Raw genomic sequence first — 27,928 nt, forward strand, 5'->3', positions numbered from 1 at the left:
GAGAGAGAGAGAGAGAGAGACGTCGTATAAATAGAAAGACAAAAGAGGGAGCAAAAAAACCCTCCCCTCTCCTTTCCGCCACCGCTCTCCCCCACTGCAATTCCCCCTCCTTCCGCAGCGGCGAAGGGAGAAGAAGAGGAGGAGGATACCGATCGTATCGTCGGAAACCCTGAAAGAGATGGATCCATCGGAATTGCAGGCCGCGCAGCTGGCAGCCATCCTCGGCCCCGACCCCTCGCCCTTCGAAACCCTAATCACCCACCTCATGTCCACCTCCAACGACCAGCGCGCGCAGGCCGAGTCCCTCTTCAACCTCTGCAAGTCCACCCAGCCCGACGCCCTCGCCCTGAAGCTCGCCCACCTCCTCCAGTTGTCGCCGCAGCCCGAGCTCCGCGCCATGGCCGCCATCCTCCTCCGCAAGCAGATCACCCGCGACGACTCCTTCATCTGGCCCTCCCTCTCTGCCCCCACCCAATCCACCATCAAGTCCCTCCTCCTCTCCTGTCTCCAGCGCGAGGACTCCAAGACCATCGTGAAGAAGCTCTGCGACACCACCGCCGAGCTGGCGTCTAGCATCGTCCCGGAGGGCCAGTGGCCCGAACTCCTCCCCTTCATGTTCCAGTGCGTCACCTCCGATTCTCCTCGCCTCAAGGAGAGCGCCCTCCTCATGTTCGCCCAGCTCTCCCAGTACATCGGAGACACCCTGCTCCCCCACCTCACCACCCTCCATTCCGTCTTCCACCAGTGCCTCTCCTCGTCTGCCCCAACCGAGGTCCGGATCGCCGCCCTCAGCGCTACCATCAACTTCATCCAGACCATCGAGTCGCCCTCCGATCGTGACTGCTTCCAGGATCTCCTCCCCCCAATGATGCAGACCCTCACGGAGGCGCTCAACCGTGGGGAGGAAGCCACCGCCCAGGAGGCACTGGAGATGTTTGTTGAGCTCGCCGGGACCGAACCCAAGTTCCTCCGCAGGCAGCTCGTCGATATCGTGAGCAGCATGCTCCAGATTGCGGAGGCGGATCGGTTGGAGGAGGGCACCCGGCACCTCTCCATCGAGTTCATCATCACACTCGCCGAGGCCAGGGAGAGAGCACCCGGGATGATGAGGAAGCTGCCCCAGTTCATCGGCAGGCTCTTTGCCATTCTCATGAAAATGCTGCTTGACATTGAGGATGATCCTGCGTGGCACACCGCTGATACAGAGGAAGAGGATGCCGGTGAGACAAGCAACTACAGCGTTGGGCAGGAGTGTCTGGATCGGCTGGCCATCTCCTTGGGTGGAAACACGATCGTTCCCGTTGCTTCTGAGCTCCTGCCTGCCTACTTGTCAGCTCCCGAATGGCAGAAACATCATGCTGCACTCATTACCCTTGCGCAAATAGCCGAAGGGTGTTCAAAGGTGACTTTTCTTTTCTATTCTAATACTTTTCTCTAGCAAATGAAATCCGTCTACAAACATAATTCCCTCTCTCCATTGACATTGATTTCAGGTGATGATAAAAAATTTGGAGCAAGTGGTTTCGATGGTTTTGAACTCATTTCAGGATCCCCATCCTAGAGTAAGGTGGGCAGCTATCAATGCCATTGGCCAGTTATCTACTGATTTAGGTCCGGATTTGCAGACTCAGTATCACCAACGGGTACTCCCCGCATTGGCATCGGGCATGGATGACTTCCAGAATCCAAGAGTACAGGTTAGTGGTTGTTCACTTCCCATTATCTCCACAGAAAAGTGAATAGAAGAGTTTTACTGATCATTGGTTCATTCCTTTTTAGTTCACTCTGCTGCGGTTTTCCTCATTCTTTTTTGGCCTTTTCGTGTGGATGTTTGATATAAGAAAATAATGCTTCTAGCTTTCAAAACACATGTAGCTTGTTGAACAAGTGATGCTCCTTTGAAATGTTTAGGGATTTGCTTCATCTTGGTCATTCACTTGGGAAAATTAGTATTGGTTGATTCAATCCAGAACTAAAAGTTGACAACTTAATCTTTATGGGCATCACCAAGTGGGAACCAAGATCAATACTGGAACTGCTGTTTTGTTTTTTATTTTACTTTTTAAAAAAGAAGAGTAAATCCTTTTAAAGGAGTGATCTTGCTAGGTAGAAAATTTCCAACGTGATGAGAGCAAAGCCTTTCCAGAAAATCATTGGTTATGGTCTAGTGGATGGGGAAACAATGAATATTCTATTGTTAGTTTGGATGGCTGTGCCCAGTGGAATACGAAAGGATGGGTCATCAACAGCATAGGGTGTAAAGGGTCCAATCAAACTTCCTATTGATCTGGAAGTTCTCAGATACAAGGAAATGATTCAGATTCAGAGATAAAGGTTATAGTCTGCATCTTCTATTGATTCGATGCGGACCCGTTGCATTCTCTGTTTCCATTGTACCAGACTCATGCTTAATTCATTCAATCCGTTGAATTCTAGGAACTACTGATATTATTTAGCATAGGTTCTACCGATCCATTAACTTATCAAACTTTTTGTCAAAGAGTGGTCTTCCTTCGAGTTTTGAGGGACGAAAGAACGAGGAAATCGGAATAAGAAAAGTTCAATCCATAACACTTATGTCAGCTTTTCTGTTTGAATGTATCCAAAGCTACTCACTTTCTAGATGATCTCTCTAGAAGAATTCACATTCATATACATGAGAATTATACATGAACAAGAATACTCTTTGATTTTCTTTTGAAAAAGATGGAAATGTTTTCTTTGGAGTAATAAGGCTATTCCAATTATGATGCTCTGGCCAGGATCCCACTGTGATTCCATTCCTCTTTTTCCTTCTTGTTTAGAATCATTCAATTCAATGAATATTTGATCCTATTTCAGAAAAAGTGCCTGCTCCTACTCTCCTGGTTTTAAAAAAATTATCACGCAAGGGCAAAATGTTGAGCTTTTGCCTTTTGAAACTATAGCTAGCTGGTTTGCAAATCTGAGTTAAAGAAGCTAATTATTAGATTTTTCTATTTTCTTGGATAAGCGTATTATTTAAGTTAATTCTTAAAGCAGGTAAAACATTTTGCTGAAAATAGATGCCTGTCTTGTTGGATGTAGTTAAGTACTTAACTCTAATAAACTGTGTACTTAAAATGCTATCTTGTGTGTTGAATTTGTGTTGGTTGAGATGGCAGCAGATGTGTGTTGCTTTTCAAATAATGTGATTTTGTAATGACCCCAAACTGACCCTAAAAAAATGCAGATTTTTTTTTAAACAACTGCGGAAAACCTCCCAAGGACCAGGTGCACATTCCAAATTTGATATTCACAACCCATCAACCATTTCAGACATAGAGTAAATTCAAACCATGAACTGAACTTTATTTATTAAATCAAATATGTCAATAAAGTTTATAAATTCAAAAATCCACTCTAGCCAATCCGATGCACATCAGAACCCAGGCCATCAAACCATAAACCTCGAATCCTCCAGTTAGCCAGTTCCTTTCATCACTGAGCCTTTGTGCCTTAAAAACATCTTTAGAAAACGGGCAAGAACCAAAGTTTTAGTACGAGATCTTCTAAAAATCCAACGGTAAGAAAATATTATAAATTAAATCAAGCACAAGTTTAAGAGGAATTATAGGCAACAAATCATCCGAACTAACTTACCATCTAAGCAATTCAAGCAAGCATTCAACAATTTCATGCTAGATCAAATATTCAGGGATGCATAAAATTAATGCTAAACATTTAAGGATGCATGAATCAATGCAACATGCATTAATAACTTTTTAAGTTAATTATCAGAATTGCTTTTGCATGCATGCCTCTATTAAATGCACACAAATTTAATTTTCACTTTCTTACAAACTTGCAAATATAAAGCCGATAAAGTTTTCGAGGTTCAAGGCAATTCTCAGTCATAGCTTAACAAACAATTTGTATTTTAATTACTGGGTTCCACATTTGTTCTCCGACCAATATCGAGAATCATTACCATCTATCGGAACATTATGAATCATCACCTAATGCTAGGACATCAAGGAAATCGTCATCCATTGATGCCACTTTCTTGATATACCAATAACTACAACTGAGTCAACAACACTACCCTCAGGAAAAGTGGTTGAAAGTTTCCTATAACTATGGCCAAAAACACGAACCACACATCGGGTTCTTGGGGACAACAAATGCACACAATGTTTAGTATCCTCATGGTTCCCTATGACCACCATCCAAGGTTTTCACTCTTTCAGAGGGACACCATGAAAGAAAATTATTACACGGTCTCTTTTACCATCTTAATTAATTAAGAGTTTTTTTACACAAGATCAGTTATGCAATAACAAATTCGGGCCTTTGCTCTGTCAATTTAACAATGTAATTAATTCAAAAACCAACTTTTTAGAAATCATTTTGCAATGCATAAAGAGTTTGAATAACTCATGAACACATGCTCCTGGCCTTGAAAGGCCTATCAGTGGTTCACAAATAACCACTATTCAATTTAATAATAATTAATAACATTACAAAATTTTAATGAACATAAATCACACATAGTTATGCAAACTTGTATTCACGATACACATCATCAATACATGTTTATGTCTTATGAATGAATGCAAACTGTTTCAAGTAAATCAAATTTATCATGTTGGCCTAGAAACCAAACTTTTTGGACAAAATCATTTGCAATCAGTGTTATTAAAAACGCGCCTCAAGGCGCAAAAAGCGCGCCTCGCCTCAAGGCGAGGGGCTTTGTGCCTTGGGGCGCAGGCATAAGGCGCAATACCCTTGAGGCGTGCGCCTCATAGGCTTTGAGGCGCACGCCTTGAGGCGAGGCGCGCCTCGGACTGAAGCGCACACGCTCCATTTATTTGGTCAAATGAGGGTCAAAACCCTCATTCGACCTAAAAAACAGGGCTTAAACAAAGCCCTACCGACCTGTTTTTATTTTTTTCCCACCTATCTCCCTCCCTCTCGTTTTCGTGCACGACAGCAAGACCACCGTCGCCGGCGATCTGATGGCGAGCCCCGACGGCAGCATCCTCTGGAACGGGATCAAGACAAGCCTCCGGCACCGGGATCCGGTGAGGTTCGAATGGTGGTACGATGAGCTCACCTTTCTGGGGCTACCCTTCTACAAGAGGGTCATCTCCGCCATGAAAGCTCGCGACTTGTTTGCTGGAGCAGCGTGATCAATTGGTCAGAGCATAGCATGACCTCCACTTTCATCGAGGTAGCGTGAAACCTTGAAACTCCCTCTCCAAGGCTGGAGCTTTGTCAATGGTAAGTTTAGTTTCAAGAAGAAATGCCATGTCCACCCACTGGGTCTTCAGAACCTCGTGGATTTGTTAGTGGGCCCACCGACGGCCAAGCCCCCTGATTTTCCAGGTGAGTATCTTCATTAGAAGGCTGGGGGGAAGGTGAACACAACGCCATTCTTGGGTTGTGCTGCTACCCAGTGTGACAAATATCGCGAGATTTATGAAAACCTCGCGATAATATCGCAAAAAATTGCCTGAAAGTTTAAAACGGCAATTTCTCAAGAGATTTATGAAAAAAACATAAATACCGCGATTTAAACGCGATATTTATGAAATTTATTGCGATTTAAACGCTGGTTGCACCTGGTGGTGCCCAGATGTTCTCTACGAGACGAGTAATAGATACAACAGCCTTTGCAGAGCCATTTCTCATGCATCGGATCGATGTTGGTTGCACTTGGTGGTGACGGAAGAAAACCCCAAATGCGATGGTGATAAGGTCACGGTGACCCACAAACCCCCAAAACAGCGACAAGACCAGCAGAGGAAGAAACTGGCGAACCGCTTCCAGGCGCTTTCGAAGTTCGACCAACCTTTAGTCACGAGGAAGGATGAAGAGCATTCCAGCCATGGGAGGTCATCTGTGCATGGGAGCTCACCTTTCTGGGGCTGCCGAGAATATCTATAAGATGTTGGTGTTCTATGTGAATGGGTATCTGTTGGACGAATGTTTGCTTATTTGTTTCTTCTACCATTTTCTAATTAGCTTTTGAACTGAAAGCAAAAACCAATGAACCCATTTGTGCATTGGGATCCTTCTTCCTTTTTCCTTCTTTTGGGAATTAGTCCGTGCCTTATTTGCTAAGTATCTTCTCCCGTGAATCTTTTGGATGTAGGTCACTAACTCTGTTTCTGACTACATATAGCTTCCTTCTTAATTGCTTTCAAATGTTCCGTGATTATTGGAACCTACTCATGGCACTCCTTTTTATGGTATTCACCTTGAACGCATGTGTGTGGCCCAGCCCATAAGGGCCACACCGACTTGACATCATCCTCACCTTCCTCCAGTAGTTCACTGGCAGTCCCTTGGTTTAAGTGAGAATCGTAATGCCAGGTATCTGATGTTTGTTTGAATATGTTAAGCAAGTTTCCTTCATGGTGCTCGATGGACCCATATGTTCCAATATATTCTCTCTCTTCTTCGGGTTATATTCAGTTCTATTGCATGCATTTATTTGATTTTGTTTGTGGAGAAACTGAATACTGTTCATTAGCCATGTTTACAAGTCATTTGATAATAACCCATGTTTAATGCTTCATTTGTGGCCTTAAACTGGACATGTGGCACATATGTTTGGGTCATTTATATCATTCTTAAAATACTTCTTTTCTTTTTGAAAATTCTCCGGAGCTATCACTTTTAAACTTTTGTTTAAAAAAAGTGTTCTGTATATTTTTACTATGCAGTTTAGTAATTTTATTATCTCATCATCTCATGGTTAATCTGTGTTAGTCTTCCTTCTTGTGCCTGATATCTGTATGGTGTCGTAATTATATTAACATTTGGTTGTTAATGCTAACATGCATTTTCTAATTATGACATTGTATTGTTAATGCTAAGATGCATTTCGTTGTTAATGCTATTTTTTAATTTAATGAATGCCCATGTTTTATTTTTTAGATACTTATATAGATCAAGTTGTTGCATTAATGTTACTTTTACAAGTTAATCTCATATTTTTTCAGTATTTATTTGAGATTTTTTATTTCATGTTGGTTGTTGCTTCATCAATAAAGATTTTTTTATTTTTTTATACTTTTAGATATTTTTATACTTTTTTTTAAGTTTTAAAAAAAAAAAACTTTGAGGCTTACGCTTTACGCCTCGAGGATTACGCCTCGCCTCAGATTTTGGTGGAGCGCCTCGCTACGCCTCAACGCTTTTCACAACACTGTTTGCAATGCAAAAATCACAAAATTTATATTGCATAAGCCACATATGCTCACGACCCGTCAGTGGACCAAAGATTTACCATAATAGAAATTAGCATTGCAAGATTTTTAAGTGAACATGAAACACACATAAACAACAAAATTTTCACATTCACAATTCATGGTACAATCACAGTGATTTAGCGAATGCATATCAAACTATGTATAACAGATATACATATGCATGTGCTACAAAACGTAACCAAAACTGCACACACACACACACACACACACACACACACACATATATATATATATATATATATATATATTCGACAACATAAAACACGATCACTATTATGTATCCATATCTCTACTGCGATAAGCAGCATGATCATAGACACATCAAGGTTGCTAGAAAACATATTTATGCATCAAGAACACAATGAATATATGCAGAAATTCGCAGGCATGGTTAAGCATGTAGAAACATAGATTTAAGTATCAAGAACAATGAAAAATATTTAAGATATGCATGCAGAAAATTTCAGACATGATTTGGGATGCAAAAACATGGATTCAAGCATCAAAAACATTAAGAATACATGGAATATGCATGCAGAAATTTTTAGACATGATTTGGGATGCAAAAACATAGATATAAGCATCAAGAATACATGGAATATCTATGCAGAAATTTTCAGATATGATCAGCCCTTAAACCCATATGATTTAAGACATGCTAAACCCTCGTTCTATCGGAAAAAGAGAGGAACCCGTACCTTGCTTGCCGAAAACATGCAAAAGAATATTGGAAAAAAGAAGAAGAAGATGGTGGAGAAGGTAATGCCCTTCTCCTTTTCTCTCTTTCTTTCTTTTTAGTTTTTCCTCCTCTCTCTCTCTCTATTTTTTTTTTCAGCACACGATTTTAGAGAGGGGTCTAATCCCTCTTTTTTATAACTAGAGACTCCCTCTCATAAGGGGGTGACGCCCCCTTCTAGATAGATAAGGGTAGAGTTCTACCCAAAGTAGAACTCTACCTCTACCTTCTTCTTAATTATTATTATTATTATTTTTTTTTATATTTTGTGGAAGAAGTTTCCACATTAAGGGGGGGACGCCCCCTTCTAGATGGTAATTAGTTGGGGTGGAGTTCTACCAAGGTAGAACTCTACCTTATCATAGCCTCTCTTATCATATATATATATATATTATTTATATATATATACATTTTTAAAGTTTTAAATTCATTTGTTTTTAAAAGGTATGGATGGATTATGTGTTTGGGTTGGACTCATGATCCAAATCACTATCCATATCCATTTGGATCTCAACCTATGTCACACGGACTCGGCTCCAAGGTCGCCGCACCCGCGTCGACACGCACCGACACGGGTGCGGACACGGGTGCGGCTCGGACTCGGTCAACCCGACCCTGGGTGCGGTCAACGCACCCAGGGTCATTTTGGTCCATTTTTTGGAAAATTTTTTTTTTGAATTTTTTTTTTAAATTTTCTGGGCTACAGCTGTAAGGAAAAAAACCCATCACAACTAAAAAACCTGTACACTTTCAAGTTTTAAGTACAGAATGGGCACAACTCAAGTTTTTGTGGTTTTTTCCTGTATGAAGAAAGTGAATTATTACAGTGTATGAAGAAAGTGCCCAAAAGTGAATTATTCGTGTATGAAGAAAGTGTACAGAATGCCTTCACAACTCATCACCTGTCCCCTAATGGGCACAACTTTGACCGAGTCTTATATATATATAATTTTTTTTTAATATATATATATATAGCCGAGTCCCCGTGTCCAAAATTTTTGAAATTGCGCCGCACCCGTGTCGCACCCGCACCCGCACCCATGTGACATAGATCTCAACCCATTCATGGGCATTAGTCAATATGGATTTTGGACCAGGTCTAGATCCATATTGATGTCAACCCAAAAGTAAATGGAGCGGGTTGACTCTGATCCAAATCGAAAAAGACCCAAAATAGAGGCTAGTCAAATTAGAAAAATACATTTTTTAAACCAACTCATGTCCAAATTCGATAAAACCGATCTCCTACGAGATCTACGTTCCATAACGGATCTAACTACGGTCCTAGATCTATTTCACTCTCGAATTTTGCCTGAATTTAACCTTATTTTGACCTTAATTTCGCTTAACTTTAAAAGTTAAAATAAATAAATTTTACATGTTTTACATATCATATTTAAATGTCTTCAATGGGCCCTGGACCAGGTCCAGACCCCCATAATTAATGATTTTAAGCAATTTCAACATTTTAAATATAAATATTTAATTAAAAATTATATTTTTGAGCTTAAGAATATGGGAAAAATTATGAGTTATTACAGATTTAATCTGGTGGAGGTTGTTATTGGTCATGCTGCCAGTTGGAAGTTTGAAATGATTGCTTTGAAACAGCATAATTCATCTTAGTTAAGCAAATTATGGATCACTGATGTGATGTACATTGTGCGAAGTGGTTGTGAGACTCCCTTTAAATAACTTCTAGTTTTTAGTTACTAAAGTAAATAAAGAATGATGTATGTTTATGACTAAAAGTATATCATATAGTTTACATGAAGTGTAACTTTTTAAAATTTGTAAAACTGCATGTACTAACACAATTTGCAAGGTTACTTGAATTCCCAAGTTATGAATCATGACTATGCTCCAAGAAATATCAGCAGAAAATGGCCATGAAGGACTCTTATGTCATTAATCATGAATAAGCTCTACAAAATATCAAGACAAAATAAATAAAAAAGGCAAAACAAACAACTAATTGATATAGTTAGAGTGCTAAATTTATTGCATTTGCAAAATGTCATAAAAATCATGAAAAAGTCATTCTTTAAAACTAGGGTTTGATCTAAAGTAGTATAGTTTAGTTGAAACAATAAAGAGTTGGTGTGGTATCTGATCTCTGTATGGTTGTTGGTTGAGTTTATTGCTAGTGTGCTGCCCATGTTTCCTAGCAACCCAAATAGACAAATTAATGTTTCGATACAATTTTGAAAAATCTAAAGAATTGCTAAATCATAACATATTTTGTGAACATTATATGAAAACAAATTTTTTATTTCTTGTTCATTGCCATCCTGGATGCCCGCCGAGGGCCAACTATGTGAATGTCTAGGAATGCTTTAAGTTTGCTACCATTTCACAACTCTAGGTGATCTATGAGGATGAAGGATCCCTTGACATGATTAAGAATGTGTGCGGCACAGTAAACCTAAATTAGATCTGGTACTCACTATCTAATCTGTTTTGTGATGTGCTTCCTTATGCTAGTGCTTGTTCATGGACAAAAAGTGCCTGACTGCTTCAACAAATTGCTCGGTAGACTTTGAAATAAGAAAAAAAAGATGCACTTTTAATTTTACTGAGTTATTTTAAGCAAACATTTAGGCGTTGTTTTGATAACATGTGTAGAAAAACCTTGTCTTCTGAAAACTCTGAGCGTAACTTTGTTTCTGCATATTCTAAAAACTTGGTTTTCTTATTTGGATGTCTGATATTTAACCTGCAGGTAACTTGGTTTTCTAGAGATTGTTGTTTGGATGACAACTAACATAGTTTTGTCATTTTTTTACCAAAATAATTATATCATTTAATTTTGTTTGTCATAATAATTTCTATGTAATTTGATATGCTCTCTCTCTCTCTCTCTCCCTCCTTGTGTGTATGTGTGTGTGGAATCCCCTTTTTCCCCCTAATTAGAACAAATATGTTAAACATTTCAGCTTTCAGTATACAGTAAATCCCCCAAGAATTTCATTTCCTACTGAATAATTTGGAAGTTATAATGTGAATATAGGATACAGACAATGTCACAAGTCTTGTTCTTAGGGAAATCTTTGTGAGGAAAATCTCACAATAGATTTAAATTTTAAAATTTTGTTTGTTTGATAAAATGTCAGAAAATAGTAACATATATAAAAAATTAAAAGCATAAAAATATAAATTCACGGATAAAAGTAAAAAAGAATATTTTATTGTGTTAATAACATTATGATGACATGATATTTTAAAAAAATAGTGATATTTTGAAGTATCTTTTTTTTTCAGAATTATATCATCTTTTGACAAATATCATAATAAAATCATGTTGTCTTGATGTTATTGTCCTTATTCTTTAAAGTCAATTCAACAAAAACATACATAGACTACGAAAATTCTCCATCATTTGGGTGACGTCATTGCCATACGAGCCAATCATAATCCTTCCAAGGGCGCTTTCCACTGGATTCCAAGTAGTTATTCTAAAATAAATTTTGTGTATAACCTTAGATTGCAATCAAGCTTCCTGTAATGCACAAATTCCAAATGAATTCAATAGAATCTAGGCAGATGGATATCTCTGCGGATAAGGGGATACAGCCCTTTTTAGGAAGTTCAATATGACTGGCATATAAAGGGGATATGAGAGGGGAGTCAAAATGAAGTATCAATTTGCCCTCAAATAGAATATACAACATTTCAACCATATTCCACTCATTAACAATGAAAAACCTCAATGTGTTACTGGTGCAAGATGGGCGGTTTTGCATGTAAGACGGTTATTTGAATCTTGAGGGGTATTGAAGTACTTGGTGTTGACAAAAATCAGATTTAAAAGAACCAGGATTTTAATGTCATTCAAATGCGTTCAAGACCTAGTTTTGGTGTGTTAATGTGTCAAAGACATGCAAAAATCCTGGTTTTTGACCAAATTTACTCTGTTGCTCAAATGCCCCTATTAGTTGCTTGCAACTGGATGTTTTGAGGGCAATTCTGTTCCTGAGAGTTGATACTGATCTCATATCTAACGGGAAGTTGCAGAATGTTGCTGAGGTCCAACTTTTATTATCTTCTGATTTCTCCCTATCTCTTTCTATTCAGTTTTCTTTTTTACTTCTTTAAATAATGCTATATTTTAAAGGCATGAGGTCTTTAGTCCACAAACTTTCTTCCCTATCTAATTGCCTTTTGCATACAATTTTATCTTAGTTGTTAGCATCTAGAACTGAGCCATTTTTTTTGCGTTAGGTGGCCATGACAAAATGAATGTGATAGAAGAGAATTTATAGCTTGCAAAATGCAAACAAGATTATATAAAGCTATGAATGCTGTTTGAGATCCCTAGTAAGCCTTACCTATACAATGTAAGACTTGATTTGACAGCATTTTATCAAAACATGTGGGAAACATGCACTAAGATTGACACATGATGCCTTATGGCTTGAAAATTTGAATTCAAGCAGAAAATTAGGTCTGATGTTTTTTTTTCCTTCACTTGATCATCCAATTCTTTTCTCAAGTTCCTTCTCTCCCCACACCTCACCCTCCCAAAAAGCAAAAAGGTAAGAAAAAAAGGAAACACTGCAATCCAAGTTTGTTCTTGAATATAGACAAAATGTAAAGTATGTTTTTGTTAACAACCAGTACCTATTATAGCAAAGATGAATATATGGTATTTGTCACGGCAACCAGTTGGGAAGCAAATATATGTAAATCAATTGACCCGTGTATCACATGGTGGCTAAAATCAGCCTGGCGTTATGTAATAATTGGAAATCAGTGCAGTGGACAGCAGACTATTTAATCAATGTCCATCCGAAGTAACATTGCAGGTTCTTCTAGTATCATGTGGAAAGACCACAGTTGTTTGATTAGAATTTGCATTGTACGCTTGCTCTGATTCAAGAACCTCGAATGAGGTAACAGCTACATTTTTTTTTGTTTTAAGTGATGTACTTTGTCTCTTCTTGTTTTTTTATTAATTTCTTTTGTCTGACTCGACAAAGAAAAGGGTTTTTATGATATCTCAGTGCTGGTCGAGCTCCTAATAATCTTTAAAAGGTGAATTTTTGAGCTTGAGTTCTTGTTTTGATATTTGAACTGTGTTCAGGGAGATGCGAATGTCTGATAATCACAAAAAGTATTTTTAGCATAAATGAGAAAAAGGTTTAAAGATGATGTCTTGTTGAATGAAAAAGGAGTGTTGAAGACACTGTTTGGTTAACTTGTTACAGTTAGTGCTGCTTTGACTTGCCTATAAAAGTTGTATCAAGGCTTGTGTGGAACTGGACATCTTTTTTGTTTGATTGTGAGTTTTTTAGACTATTTGTTGTGTTTGTGTATAGACATTGATAGTCATTCATGAAGCAAGTCTGCATAGTTTGATTTGTTGTTTTGATGATGGTTGGTTTTGTTGGCAACTGTTTCCTGAGTATCATGTGAAGTCTGGAGCGACTCGTTATAACTCAAGTTTTTTCCTGACCTGTGAAATGCTGAAGAAACTAAGACTCCAGGAAGGCTTCATGCAAAAGCTATATGCATGCTTCTGGTTGTCACACTTCTTTAGTGCTCTATGTTAATAGCACAAGGTCCAGAAGTTTATACTTAATAATGTTGATACTTGTGAATCAATATAGCTTAGTCCTCTAGATATATGGGTTTTAGAATATTTATGTGTATATATGCCATCATCTCCATTGCTGCTCTGTGGACTTGTTAAAGAAGATTGACGATTGGGTTTAAGGTTTTCTGTGCCTTTTATTCTGCAGGCACATGCAGCCTCTGCTGTTCTTAACTTCAGTGAGAACTGTACACCTGAAATTTTAACACCTTACTTGGATGGCATTGTTAGCAAATTGCTTGTCCTTCTGCAGGTAATTTATTATTGGTTTTGAGATGTATGCTTGTTTAGTAGTTGATTTGCTGGACTTTCCATCTTCATGTATGCTGATCAGATGTGGTTTAAGTGGTTATAATTCTTTTAATGCATGAATCCAGAATGGGAAGCAAATGGTTCAAGAGGGTGCATTGACAGCGTTGGCATCAGTTGCAGATTCTTCTCAGGTGATTGTGTAAATATGTTGGTCAAGGGTACTTGTATATTTTGGATTACTGCTATTCTGATGACATCTTTCATGCCTATATATGACATTCTTGATTTGTGCACAGGAGCACTTTCAAAAATACTATGATGCGGTTATGCCATATCTTAAGGCTATTCTTGTCAATGCAACTGACAAGTCTAACCGGATGCTTCGTGCCAAATCTATGGAATGCATTAGTCTGGTTGGAATGGCTGTCGGCAAGGAGAGATTCAGAGATGATGCTAAACAGGTAAAAATGTAACTGCCTTGTATCTTAGAAAAGAAAAAGATTCAGCTCTGCATTTGGTGTGTTAATATATGGTGGTTTCTCCTGTTGGATTTAATAGGAGGGGGCCTTGTACCTAAATAAACATATGTTCATAATGAAGTATAGTTTTGCATCCAGTTGGACTCGTAAGGTTGACCCCGTGTAGATCATGACAATGATGATGGTGACTATTAAGCTGGCAATGATACGCGAGAGATGTTGGGCTCAGGCCTGGTTTTCCCCTGAGCCTGACAGGCTCCACCTGCAAAAAAAACATGCATGCACATGAATACAAACCAGAGTTACCAGAAGATTCTTAGATAGGTGTGAAGCCCGCTTCCCAGAAACTCGCTTCAGAAGCGCGATACTCCTCGCTTCCGAAGCTTGATGTGAATCTTGATTCTCTCATGTTTCTCCTATGCTTTCCACACGCTTCATCTATTCTTCTTATATGTTCTCTCACTCTACTTTTCATGTTTTTTATGTGTTTCCTCTCACGCTTCTCACTCGGTTCCATGTGCTTTTTCTAAATTGGCAGTCATCATTTTTAGATTTTGTTAAAAATTTAATTCTTACACTAAAATATCATGAAATTTAAGAATAGTCACTTTTATTTTAGTTTTATTTGGGTTCCATTTGGATTCCCATTCAATTCTTATATTGTTTTTTATTCCTCGCTTTCCGCTTCCTATACATTTTAAAATGCATGGCTTCTCGCTTCTGCTTCCCATATCGTTTCTCGATTTCGCTTCCTAGTCTGGCAACCTTGATACAAACACACACACGCATGCTGATTATAAAGTTCACTTGCATATGTTATGTTCTCTATGCCTATTTTTCAATATCAGATAAATTTGTGTTCATGTTGTTACTAGGTTATGGAAGTTCTAATGTCACTTCAAGGATCACAATTGGAGTCAGATGACCCAACAATCAGCTACATGCTACAAGTATGGATTCTCTTCTTTGATTTGTCCAGATGGTTCCTACAAATTTCATCTTAGTGCTCTATACAGCTTTAGATTACCTATTGTGCTACACTTGATGAACTTTTATGTGGTGATCTATGGGTGCTGGGTTCTGGACCTTATTTTCTTTGTTTTTGTTGGGCATACATCATCTATTTTCTTCACTTGAAGATGGCATCTTGAAAAATCTGTGCTTCGCAAGCTAGAATCTTTCTTTGGCAGATACTTGATTGTATTGATGTTATATCTTGAAGAATATCCGCTTATTTATTGTATGATCTATAGGCTAAAACAACTAAAAGCTGGACAAAAGATTAAAAACTTCCAAGTTCAGTTAATTGTATTAGATGCTTCTTACTCTTAGATGCAAGTGCAATTATAGGCTGAAACACGTGTAATGAGATGGAAACAAAGTTTGTTTGTTTGAAGGATGTATTTCTTTTTCGAAAGTTCATTTACATTCTTTGTGTAGTTGTCTTTAGCGATAGAATTGATTGTTGTTTTGGATATTGGAAGTATATGAATTATGTACATGTATGAAATTTAAATAATCCATCTCCTTCACTTGTAATTTACTATTCATTAGATGAGTGAATAACTGATTTGATCTGATAACATAAAGAAAAGTGCGATGTCATTGTGTGTGAGAGAGAAAGAGAGAGATCAGTCTACGATCTATGATCTACCATCTACGATCTATGATCTGCGATCTACAATTTTATACCATAACATCTTCCTGCAAGTTTTCCTTTCTGTAAAACATCTTCCTGCAAGTTTTCCTTTCTGTAAAAATGAACATCTATTTGGGATGATACACGTAATCTACCTTATTTTCGACGTGGGGGACCCATTGAAATGTGTTCATACTAAAAAACAATCTGATAATGACAATTTTGTTCCTTATTTTTGCAGATCAGAAATGAAAAAACCAAATTTTGATATGTTTCTAACAATGATTTAAGCCAAAACTTGATGTTTTGGGTGCATGGAACTTTGCTTACCTAATATGAGTCTCTTTTGTACCTAAAAGATGCTGAAGCTAGAGATTTTGTGGTAGGGTGTCAGATCTACTTACATACATATACGTATATATTTAGGGATATATACAACAATCTGCACCTTTTTCTGTGACAAGTGATCAGAACTTCATCTGGTTGCTAAATGCTACCAAGAAGTTCATTGGAGATCAGAAATTGTTGAAGAAACAACAAGATGTTTTTTTTCTCATCTCTAGCTGTACTTTTTTTTGGAAGGAAAACTCAGTTTATTAAGTTCCTAGCTCTACTCAACATGCAAATATCATATTCGTATATATCTGTTCACATGCACACATAACAATATCTGCTTGTTGATACCAGTCTGTGTGACATGATGAATTGATTGAAATACTCTAGCACTACATTTGTTGTATATTTTATATATCATACTAGATAGATATCATATTCATGAGATGCAGATCACTTTCAAGATGCCTTGATTTGGGAAAAGGAAAGGGGAGGGGGAGGGGTTTTACCTAACATTAAACTAGTTATATTATTGTCAATTACATTCAACTGATTAAATCACTAAAATGCACTTTGATTTATTTTTTGACATCGTCCACTTTCCAAATTCAAAATTGTAAAGTGCATTTTTTTACTTATTATAGTGAAAATAGTAGGAAGCGACTCTTAGATCATGTTTTCCCGACGTAAAAATACAATTTTATGAGGGTTAAAAATTTGTTACATTTTAGGCCTTTGATTTTTCAATCCCTGCAAAATCTTACATACACGTTTGATTAACACGATCAAATCTCCGATTTCTACTAACCCAAATATGTAGATCACATTTGGAAGGTCAGATGTGCAAAAATTAATAAAAAATTAAAAAGATTACAGTTTTCTACGAGGGGATTCCTTACCCATGATGGTAGCAAACATTTATATATATATATATAAATATATATACATATATATATATATATATATATATATATATAGAGAGAGAGAGAGAGAGAGAGAGAGAGAGAGAGAGAGAGAGAGAGAGAGAGAGAGAGAGAGAGAGGGTAGTTACCAACTCTGAGCCGTGCCTACTGCCATAATCTGGACTTTTGAAGAGGTTATCTATGTTTTTTTCTCAAATCTGACCGTATAGATGTGTTCCACATGCTTGATTTATAGGAATGGACTCTTGGATCGTTCAATTATGACACGTGAATAGGTTTTTGTAAGGCTTGAATATCGATGGTATAAATTTGCAAAAATATTCAAGGCTTAAAAAATCATGTTTTTTCATTGAAAAAATACGATCCGAGTGTCGTTTTCTGGCAAATCGACTATGCTGAAACACATCTGCAGGGTCAGATTTGTGTAAAACACACTGAAACCCCTGTTCGCTCAACGTAGGCACCTACTCCCCACTATATATATATATATATATATATATATATATATCAACCGGTCATGTCCATCATTCATCACTTTGCTAGCTTGTCTATGATTAATTTTCCATACACCATTGCTACTAGTAAATTGGCCCTAGTGTTATGATTTTTTATATCTATCCGAACCTAAGTATTAGATTATATTCTACTGTCAAGCTCTTCATTTTGCTAGATTAAACTGAGAAACAAACTGTGAGGCATATGAGCCTATGAGAGAGAACAATGAAACCAATTCTTACAAGAAACTCAATGGGAAAAATAAACCAACTTGAGTTTCTTGTAAGAATTGGTTTCATTGTTCTCTCTCATAGGCTTATATGCTTCATAGTTTGTTTCTCAGTTTAATCTCTCTATGGTTAAAATTCTATTGTGATAGTATTGCCCTTGTGCACCGGAAACAAGGTTGTTTTTGGTACTTTTATTTTTTCTTTACTTTGTGGTTGAACACGTTTAACCTTTTTATGCCATTGAAGTCCATGATTTCATTTGTTCCACCTGGGATGGAACCTAGAATCTAAATGGTCTAGTCTGCACATACATAAGGACTATAATAGAAGTGGATGTAGCTCCTGTTTTAGTTGGAATTGTAACTAGAACCTCCAAAATTTTGATACTGAAATTACTTCCATAAATAGGCAAAGCATCCTTGGGAAAAATTTCGGCATGGATTTTATTGACTGCCCTTCTGTGTACTTTGTTCTTACTGACTTGATGAATTCATGGATATGTTCTTGAATTGTAACACATTAACCACTTGGATTCTTTCTTGGAGGTCTCTGTCTGCTTGTGTACTGTGTTGTATGTGGTTTGTAAATTAAGAAACAGTTAAATTTCTTCCATATTTTAACTTGGAATGCACATAATAATTATTTACTTCTAATTTTAAAGTAAGTTGTTCTTGATGACAATGTCAAACTTTGGAATGAATGCTGCAGGCATGGGCGAGGCTATGTAAGTGTCTTGGACAAGATTTCTTACCATATATGAGTGTTGTGATGCCTCCACTACTTCACTCTGCGCAGCTGAAGCCAGATGTTACCATCACCTCTGCTGATTCTGATGATGAAATTGATGAGTCAGATGATGAGAGGCAAGCTCTTCTTTTCTTGGTTATTTTTTTTGGAATGTTGAATTCAATTTGTACGAATCAAAGGATGCATATTTCAACTATGAAAAATGTTATTCCCTTATTCTTTTGTTTCAGGAAGAAGTTCTTTTGTTTTGGTTTTCTAATCCTAGTCTTTTTTTTATTTGCCTAACCTAAAAAATCTCTTATTCTTGGTTACAGGAAATTATAGTTCATAAACTGTTTTTTTAGCTTTTGTATTTTTGCCTTTTTCATATTTTCAGTATGGTTAATGGTGTTGTGCATATTATGGTATACCTTTTGAAAATTATTGTTTCTTGATAGTCTAATCTGGTTTGGTTTCTAGAAAGTTTCTACCTTTTTTGGTCGAAAACCAAATAATCCAAATTATTGTTTCTTGATAATCTAAACTGGTTTGGTTTCTATAAAGTTTTCACCTGTTTTGGTTGGAAATCAAATATAATTCTACCATGCATTTTCTTGCACGTGTGCATTTCTGTTTGTGTGCTTGATACATGTGCATGAGTGTGTGTGTGTATGTGTGTGTGTGTGTGTGTGTGTGTGTGTGTGTGTGTGTGTGTGTGTGTGTGTGTGTGTGTGTGATCGCGCACACGCCCATAAGTGGTGGCAGGGTGTGGAAGCATTTGGCTATGACACTAGGTTTTTCTTTGTATAGTTAGGGATGGAGATGGAGGCCCAGTTTTTGAGCTTGTTGTCTTATCTGAGCAAGCATTTGGATTAATGTGATGCCTTTTTAAGTTTCATGTTTATTTTGGCTATGACACTAGGTTTACTTTATTGGTAGTTTGCTGTTTAGCGGAATTGTAGTTACCTTATAATGTTATCTGCATCTCTATAGTATTGAGACCATCACTCTTGGTGATAAAAGAATTGGGATCAAAACAAGTGTGCTGGAGGAGAAAGCCACGGCTTGCAACATGCTTTGTTGTTATGCTGATGAGCTGAAGGAGGGGTTCTACCCCTGGATTGATCAGGTAAGCTGTTGCCTGTTGTTGTTGCACAATGTCTTTGCAAGTTTTATTCACAGAAAGCTTTTCATGTTTTGATAAATCAACATGTTCAGGTTGCTCCAACGTTAGTTCCACTGCTTAAATTTTATTTCCATGAAGAGGTTCGAAAGGCTGCTGTGTCAGGTAGCATTTACTCACAATTTTTCTGGTTCTGATGCTTGCAGCTTGTGTTGGTTTTCTATGGTAACCATCTTCTATTCTTTTTATAGCGATGCCGGAGCTATTGCGTTCAGCGAAGTTGGCTGTAGAGAAGGGACTAGCACCAGGCCGTGATGAATCCTATGTCAAACAGCTGTCAGATTACATAATTCCAGCATTAGTTGAAGCATTGCATAAGGTTTCGTAAAGGAATACATTGACCTTAAACTGTTTATGTCCATCTCTCATCTGAATTTGTATATCTATTCTTTATTTAAAAATGAAAGTTGATAGTTAAGATATCTGATACTTCCAGGAGCCAGAAACGGAAATTTGTGCTAGCATGTTGGACGCTTTGAATGAATGCATGCAGGTTTGTCATATTCTTTTAGACAGTTTTGTCTTTACCTATTTTAATACTTTTTTAAAATGTTGGAATGGGATGTGCTTCTGTGTTTCAGATGCTTTGCAGTTAATGTTGAAGTTTGGTTGTTACTTTTCTACTAGTGGTTTGTGTCAGTTGTTTATGCATTTTGCCATATGTTGATACTCAGAAGAAAATTTTAACTATACCTAACAGCTATATGCTTATGTACTTGTGATGTCTTAAATAATTTTAGCTTATATTACATCAGGCAGATATTTATATCGTGGGCATGTGTGGTCTAGTTCTTCCAAATTTACCTTAGTTTAAATTGTTGAGTAGATGTGGTTTTGTTATAGAATTGACCCTTTCACTTGAACAACTTAGAAATCTGTATATATATGTGACACGGTCATGGTTGCATTTTCGTTTCCAAGACTGCTATTTTGATATTTAGTGTGTAGAATTGGCTACCTCCTTGGAAAATTAATGTTTGCTTTATCTCAAAAGTTGAGATGCTGTAGTTAAGATAGTATGTCTTCACTGTCAAAGAATAAGAGAGTCTGTGGACCCTAATGAATGGTGAGATTCCACTATGGCTGTTATTTTGTTGATAAGCTATACAATGTTCAGAATCACAGCAGTCCGGATTCGCGTATCTATTGCCTTTGTGAATGATGCAAAGCCTAATTTGTTGCTTCTAGGGGTGGCAAAACCTGACACGACCCGCCAACCCGCCTCTTAGGCGGGTTCGGGTTGGGCTTAAACGAACCCGGTTAATAAACCGGTCGACCTGCCTAACCCATTTATTAAACGGGTCGGGTTCATGTTATGGGTATGCCAACCCAGCTGACCCGTTTAATAAACGGGTTAGGCGGGCGGGTCGACCCGCCAACCCGACCCGCTAACCCGCCAACCCGTTTACCCGACCCAACCCGTTTATAAACGGGTTGGTGGGTCATGCCGGGTTACCCGTTTAATAAACGGGTCGGGTTCGTGTTTGCCACAGCCGACCCGTTTAATAAACGGGTCGGGTTTGGGTTGAGGTATGCTGACCCGCCAACCCGCCGGGTCGACCCGCCAACCCGACCCGATTGCCACCCCTAGTTGCTTCTATTAAAATCTCTTGGAAGAGGTAGGTGATAAGTCAAAGGCTTTGTGCAATCTATGAACATGTATATGCTATGCTAGTGATGATTAGTGAGGTGAATCATTAATTCAGTATGTGTTTTTAGTTGGAATGCAGCTTTTGTAAATTGTCTTGTATATTTAACAGTCATAGAAGTTGTTAATCTAAGTATCTAACAGTCATATAAGTTGTCTTGTGTGTGTATATATGGAAAATTTTATGGTAATTCTGTACCTTGATACCATAAGGTGGTACACACTCTTGTTTGTATGGATATAGCCATCAAATGTTAAATCTAACCATGTATATATGTTTAGCATCATTTATTTACCTTGCTAGAAGGTTTTATCATATATCATGCACCATAAGATTCTATTTTTGAGATGGTGAAAAATCAACGGTTCACAATTCATGAAAATAAGGGTGGTTTAAAAATGGTATAAAACATCATGTTTGAATCAATTTTAACTCATGGACATAGTAAATGAAACATGTTAAACATGACCCAAAGGTTAGATTTTGCTTTTGGAGCTTCAATCTATGTAAATCAAGTGTGTATCACTGTAAGTTATGGTGGAACAGTACCCCAACAGAAGCACCCTATATGCAAAATATCTGATTCAAGGATTATTTGAGTCTGGAAATAGTAATTTTTTGGAACTTTGGAAAGGTGAAAAATGTAAAGTTACTTTATATGGTTAAACAATTTAAATTCCCTAATTCCCTTTGTATATCTGTAACAGATGCACCATAATCTTTGACGTATATATATATATATATATATATATATATATATATATATATATATATATAGAGAGAGAGAGAGAGAGAGAGAGAGAGAGAGAGAGAGAGAGAGAGGTCCTAAGGAACAAAGTTTTGGGTGTTTGCTTAATCCAAACTTGTAGATGTATTCTCTATAGCTTACTTAGTAGAAAACACATTAGATTACATGCTTATTTAGAGTGATCAAAAACTCGACGACTCATATTGCACCAAAACTTGGTGAAATAGAATTTGAGGTTAATTCATAGACGTATTCTCTATAGCTTACTTAGTAGAAAACATGCATTACATTAGGCATTTTTCATGTTTAGATGCTTATTTTGAGCGATTGAAGATTGATGGTTTGTACCACACAAAAACTTGGTGAAATAGAAATTGAGGTTTCTCATCAAATCAATTCAATCCAAAGCATGGTTTTTAGTGAATAAGTATTGATTAATACATCTACAGGTTAGGATTAAGCAAAAAACATGTGCAAATACATTTTTTTAGAAACGTTTAGGATGGTTTAGGAGATAAGACTGTTTAGGAGATAAGAGGGAGGGACTTGTATCTGTGCCTAAGCAGCATAATGAATGATGATTATTGTTTTACTGACTGATTTTCCTTTAAGGTATGATACCTTACTTTTGTTGATTAAGGTGTCTTAATGCACATGAGAACTTATCACATTGGGTTTGCTTGGTTCTTCTAGTGCTCCCAAGGATTCTGCAGAGATTTGATCACCACTTTTGTTTCTTATTTAGATTTCTGGCCTACTCCTGGACCAAGGTCAGGTGAGATGTATTGTCGATGAGATAAAGCAGGTGATTACTGCTAGCACAGCAAGGAAAAGAGAAAGAGCAGAAAGGACCAAAGCCGAAGATTTTGATGCTGAGGAAGGAGAGTTACTCAGGGAAGAAAATGAACAAGAAGAAGAAGTCTTTGATCAAGTAAAGAATATAGAGCGTTGGATACATTCTTATTGTTGGGTTAACATTTTTCTGTTCTTGTTATGTCGTCTACATTGTCATAAAATTGAAGACTTTTTAATCTAATTGCAGGTTGGTGATTGCTTGGGCACCCTGATCAAAATATTCAAGGCATCATTTTTACCTTACTTCGATGAGCTTGCTTCCTATGTAACTCCTATGTTGGTAAGTATCTAGCAAACAGGGTATTTTGATGGTAAATGCTTATGCCTGTTCGCTCTCTCTCTTTCTCTCTATATATATATGATGTTTGATGTATGCATGTGTAAATGAAGCTCTGTTGCTTCATTTAGGGATCAGAATATTGCAAGACAATGTTAATTGGTCACTTTATACATTGTGTTTATGATCTATTTGCTTTAAACATATCAATTGGTTTCTTGGAATAGAAACAGTTATGTGTGTGTGTGTGTGCGCGTGTGTGTGTGAAGCTGATCTCTCGTTGCACAGGGCAAGGACAAAACTGCGGAGGAGCGGAGGATTGTCATTTGCATATTTGATGATGTTGCAGAACAGTGCTGTGATGCTGCAATTAAGTCAGTCTTATCTTTGTTTCTATAGTATATTAGTCATTCCAGTCCTTCAATCTTTCATGTACTTACTGTACTCTCTTTTGGACAGGTATTATGATACTTTCCTTCCATTCTTGTTAGAAGCATGCAATGATCAGAACCCTGACGTCAGACAGGTTCCAACACAGATCTGTCTAGCTACATTACTATTTCACACTCTTGTTCTATTACTCTTCATCTTATGTTAATATCTCTTTCCAGGCTGCTGTTTATGGGATTGGTGTGTGTGCAGAATTTGGTGGGTCGAAATTTAAGTCTTTGGTTGGAGGTATTTGTCATATATCTCTGTTTGCCGTCTTTTATCAACAGGAAGCCCTTAATGAAATTTAATTAATTCTTTATCATTATTTATTCTTTGCAGAGGCCCTTTCAAGACTAAATGTTGTAATAAGGCAGCCTGATGCACTTCTCTCAGATAATGTGATGGCTTATGATAATGCTGTTTCAGCTCTAGGAAAAATATGTCAATTCCATCGTGACAGCATAGATGCTTCCCAGGTGTGTTTTTGATATTGTCTTTAAACAATTGCTTTTTGTGATTTCATCAGTGAATTTATTAATTAAAGGTGAAGAAGGTGAGAAGGGGTCGCCAAATTACAGTTAATATACATCTATAAACTTAAACCAATTGCACCAATCCATGGTGATCCATATCAGGCCATTTTCCCCTTGCAGACAAAAGAACATTAATCCGACCACGACTAGTAAATATAGCAACCAGTTTGGATAATTGATCTTTAGAAGTTCTGCTATTCAGCCCATAGTGCCCACTATGCTGTCACTAGCCAACATTTCCATCTCTTACTGATGATATCTGGTCCAAGCAGTAAGCCTTTTACCCATGATTCACACTGCACCTTGACCATAAGTCTTGGCCAGGTCAACTGAATGAGTTTTTGAACCATGTTGCCAGACCAGAAAAGATGTTCAACTGATTCTATCACTCCGCAACACATAATGCACCTGCTAGCTAGATGGACTCCCTTATTTTTCAAATTGTCTTGCTTGCTTGCACTTTGTCCAGGGTTAAGTGCCAACCAATGATTGTGGCCCTCAGCGATGAACCTGGGCCCCATATGACCTACTCTGGGCTGTACCTGGCTCTGTGAAAAGAAAAAAACAAGAGTATACCAGACCTATCACATAGCCACCATATTTTCCTGTCACATAGCCACCAGATTTTGTCCATGTAATTTCGTAAAGGCAAAAGGACCCTCCATCGTTGTCCTTGAGATCTATCGTAAACAAGACACATCATTCTTCACTTTTTTATCTGTTTTGCAAGTCAAGCAGCAGTTTTTCCTGCGACTAGGCAGAAATTGCTTGATAATACCTTGATCTGCCTTGTCACTAGGATTAAGATTTCTTCAAATCATTAACTAGACTGAGTACTAATTAGTCCAGATCCTTCCTGAACGTATGATGTGATTTATAAAAAGTTTGAGTTTGAATAAGTTTGTTCTACAGAAAAATGGGAAGGAAGCTGCTTGGGCCAATACATATCCTAAGAATGCATTACACAATCCAGTCAGGAATTTAAAGGCGACTTTTGTAAACTAATGCTTTTGAATCTAATAAACTAGAAGGGGAGTACACTCTCTTGATTGCAAGATTCTAGAATCATGCTATTTTTATGTTAATAGGATCAGTAAACCATCTGCTTACACAGTAGACTTACACTGTATATGTGTACAAGGTTTGGTTAGTGGCATGTGGCATAGATTAATGGCCACAAAGGTCCAATTATTGTGGGTTGGTTTTATCCAACCATCCTAGTTGATCAATGCATTCAGACATGTGAAGGTGGCTGCATACAATTAATGTGCTGTGTGTGTGTGTCATGGATGTGTGCGTGCATTCATGCATGCTTGATGCTTTATAGATAGGTCTTTAATTTTGTCTGTGGCTGCAGACTGTCAATGAAGAAAGCAGTTTTCATGTATCGTATATTGTCCATTTTGCTTGACAACTAAAGTAACGTATAAAACATTAATTATAACTTCAATACTTTAGAAATAGACAATCTTTAGTCAACATTATAGTCTGGGGCTTGCTTTTCTTCCTCTATGCTTTTCTCCAGCATGAACTATACCTAAAAAGCGAAACAACTGACCAATGTAATTTTGGATATTGCTCTCTTTCCTAATTAAGTTGATAATATAGTGTATCCTGGTATGGTGTATTTGTTTGTAAATGTTCCCATGTTTATGATGCCCATCATCCTTTAGATGCGTCATCATTACAGTGTTATTAAATCATTTAGTAACTTCAAGGTGTGCTGGTCCTTATTTTGACAACATATTTAGCATGGCAACATATATTTAGCCATATCAAAGGATGTTGAGAAGGTTACTGGAGAATTTGTATGATGATGTAGTCATTTTTTTGGTAGAGCTTATAAATCCAATTCATTCATTAGCAAGTGCTTCTGTTTTTCTGTACTGTATTGGTCTGCTTTATGTGTTTATTGACTTAAACTAATGTTTGTTTTTCAGGTAATCCCTGCCTGGTTAAGTTGCTTACCTATAAGGGGAGATCTTATTGAAGCCAAAATTGTACATGATCAACTTTGTTCAATGGTTGAGAGGTAACAAAAAAAATACTGTTATAAGTGTCTTCTACTTTGCTTTGTGGATATTTCTTCTGGACTATAGTTGGTCTACTGTCTTTCTGCTCTTTGCGATATCTATGACCTTATTGTTGATGTGGTCCTACTTGGTTATCAACTCTTTGTTTGCAGGTCAGATATGGAACTCTTAGGGCCCAACAACCAGTATCTTCCCAAGATTGTTGCAGTGTTTGCTGAGGTAATTTTTGTGTCAAGTGACGTTTCATTTCTTATATTCTCAGAAGATCACACTGCCACTGGCTTCCTGAAGTTCTTCCAATTAAGACTTGCACTGGAAGCGTATAGGAGAAATGAAAATGTCTGAACTGGTGTTATCGTAAGCACCTAGGCATAGTAAGAAGCACTTATTGGGAGGTGCAATTCGGAAGTAGGAAGCATTCAGAAACTGCAATTCCCGACTTCATTATTGCATATGTTTGTTAGATTATCTTAATAGAAAGTAACATGCATATTTCATTTCTAAAAGGTAATGACCGTTTGGTACTGGAATACTAAGTTGTGACCCAATTTCAGTCATCTAACTTGATTCTAGGATCAGTTTCTCATAGAGCATTTTTTGTTGTTTGTGAAAATTTCGTTTTGTGATGGTAGTCTTTTTACATGTATATGCTACTGCTTTCTGCTATTGTATTGCCCATCAGTTGGATGTTGTGTTGCCAAATATTTGCTATGAGTTTATTCTTAAAATTTGAAGGCAGATTTTTTTTATCATTTAGGGGGCATTTGATTGCAAGACACTTCTCTCGAGACACATTTCTGGAGTCCTCTTTTAGCTGAAGCATTTTTTTTCCTTTTTTGGTTAACATGCATATATGTAGTTTTAGGGTAAAAAGGTTGGGCCTTCTGGGATGTTTCTTTCTTCCGTGGGGCTTCCATTTTATCACAGATTTTTATTCATCGGAGATTTAGGCACATTTTATTTATGCATCACTGTGATGTTGTTTGTGGAATAGCATGATGTGCTCACTACATTGGGTGGTATCATTTACTTCTATAGGTTCTATGTGCGGGCAAGGATCTGGCAACAGAGCAAACTGCTAGCCGGATGATAAATCTTTTAAGACAGCTTCAGCAAACACTGCCACCGTCTGCTCTTGCATCAACTTGGTCCTCACTACAGCCTCAGCAACAACTTGCTTTGCAGTCAATTCTGCCTTCGTAAGTGATTCTAGGGAGATTGCAGACTTCTACTGCTTGGTGATTGATTGGTTCTGTATGTGTTGTTTCCCAATTCTTTTCCCATGTCTCAAGTTCCATTGAGGGATGGCCTGCGAAGGGAAGTGCTGTGTGGAGGTGATGCAAGGTTGAAATGTCGTGGTGTAGTGTGTGTACATTATTGATAAAAGAAAGCATCATATTTGTCTTCTTTGCTGTTGCAAAGTCGGAGCCCGGGTTGGTTTTTGGGTCATGTTGGTGAGCGAAGTGCGTTTAGAACAGTGGTATTGAGGCAATTCTTGTCTCAGTTTTGATGATTGTCTCTGTTAATTTGATTTTGATAAACCTTGTGAAATATCAATTTCAATTTATTGTTTA

The 27,928-nt window shown here is 37.5% G+C and overlaps 1 protein-coding gene across 1 annotated transcript; it reads left to right on the forward strand.

Annotated features, from left to right (window-relative positions):
• On the forward strand, window positions 1–27,928 carry LOC149827893 (uncharacterized). Its single transcript, XM_090019716.1, has 20 exons — window positions 1–1,402; window positions 1,494–1,697; window positions 13,716–13,820; window positions 13,945–14,010; window positions 14,116–14,280; window positions 15,174–15,248; window positions 18,627–18,781; window positions 19,638–19,773; window positions 19,863–19,932; window positions 20,019–20,146; window positions 20,264–20,320; window positions 22,970–23,155; window positions 23,267–23,359; window positions 23,645–23,730; window positions 23,816–23,882; window positions 23,968–24,034; window positions 24,128–24,264; window positions 26,262–26,353; window positions 26,507–26,573; window positions 27,393–27,928. The coding sequence occupies exons 1-20, from the start codon at window positions 179–181 to the stop codon at window positions 27,555–27,557; spliced, it is 3,345 nt and encodes a 1,114-aa protein (XP_089875842.1). The 5' UTR covers window positions 1–178; the 3' UTR covers window positions 27,558–27,928.

This window comes from Nuphar pumila, chromosome 10, assembly GCF_984573655.1.
Source record: "Nuphar pumila chromosome 10, dmNupPumi1.hap1.1, whole genome shotgun sequence".
In the NCBI taxonomy this organism is placed as follows: Eukaryota; Viridiplantae; Streptophyta; class Magnoliopsida; order Nymphaeales; family Nymphaeaceae; genus Nuphar; species Nuphar pumila.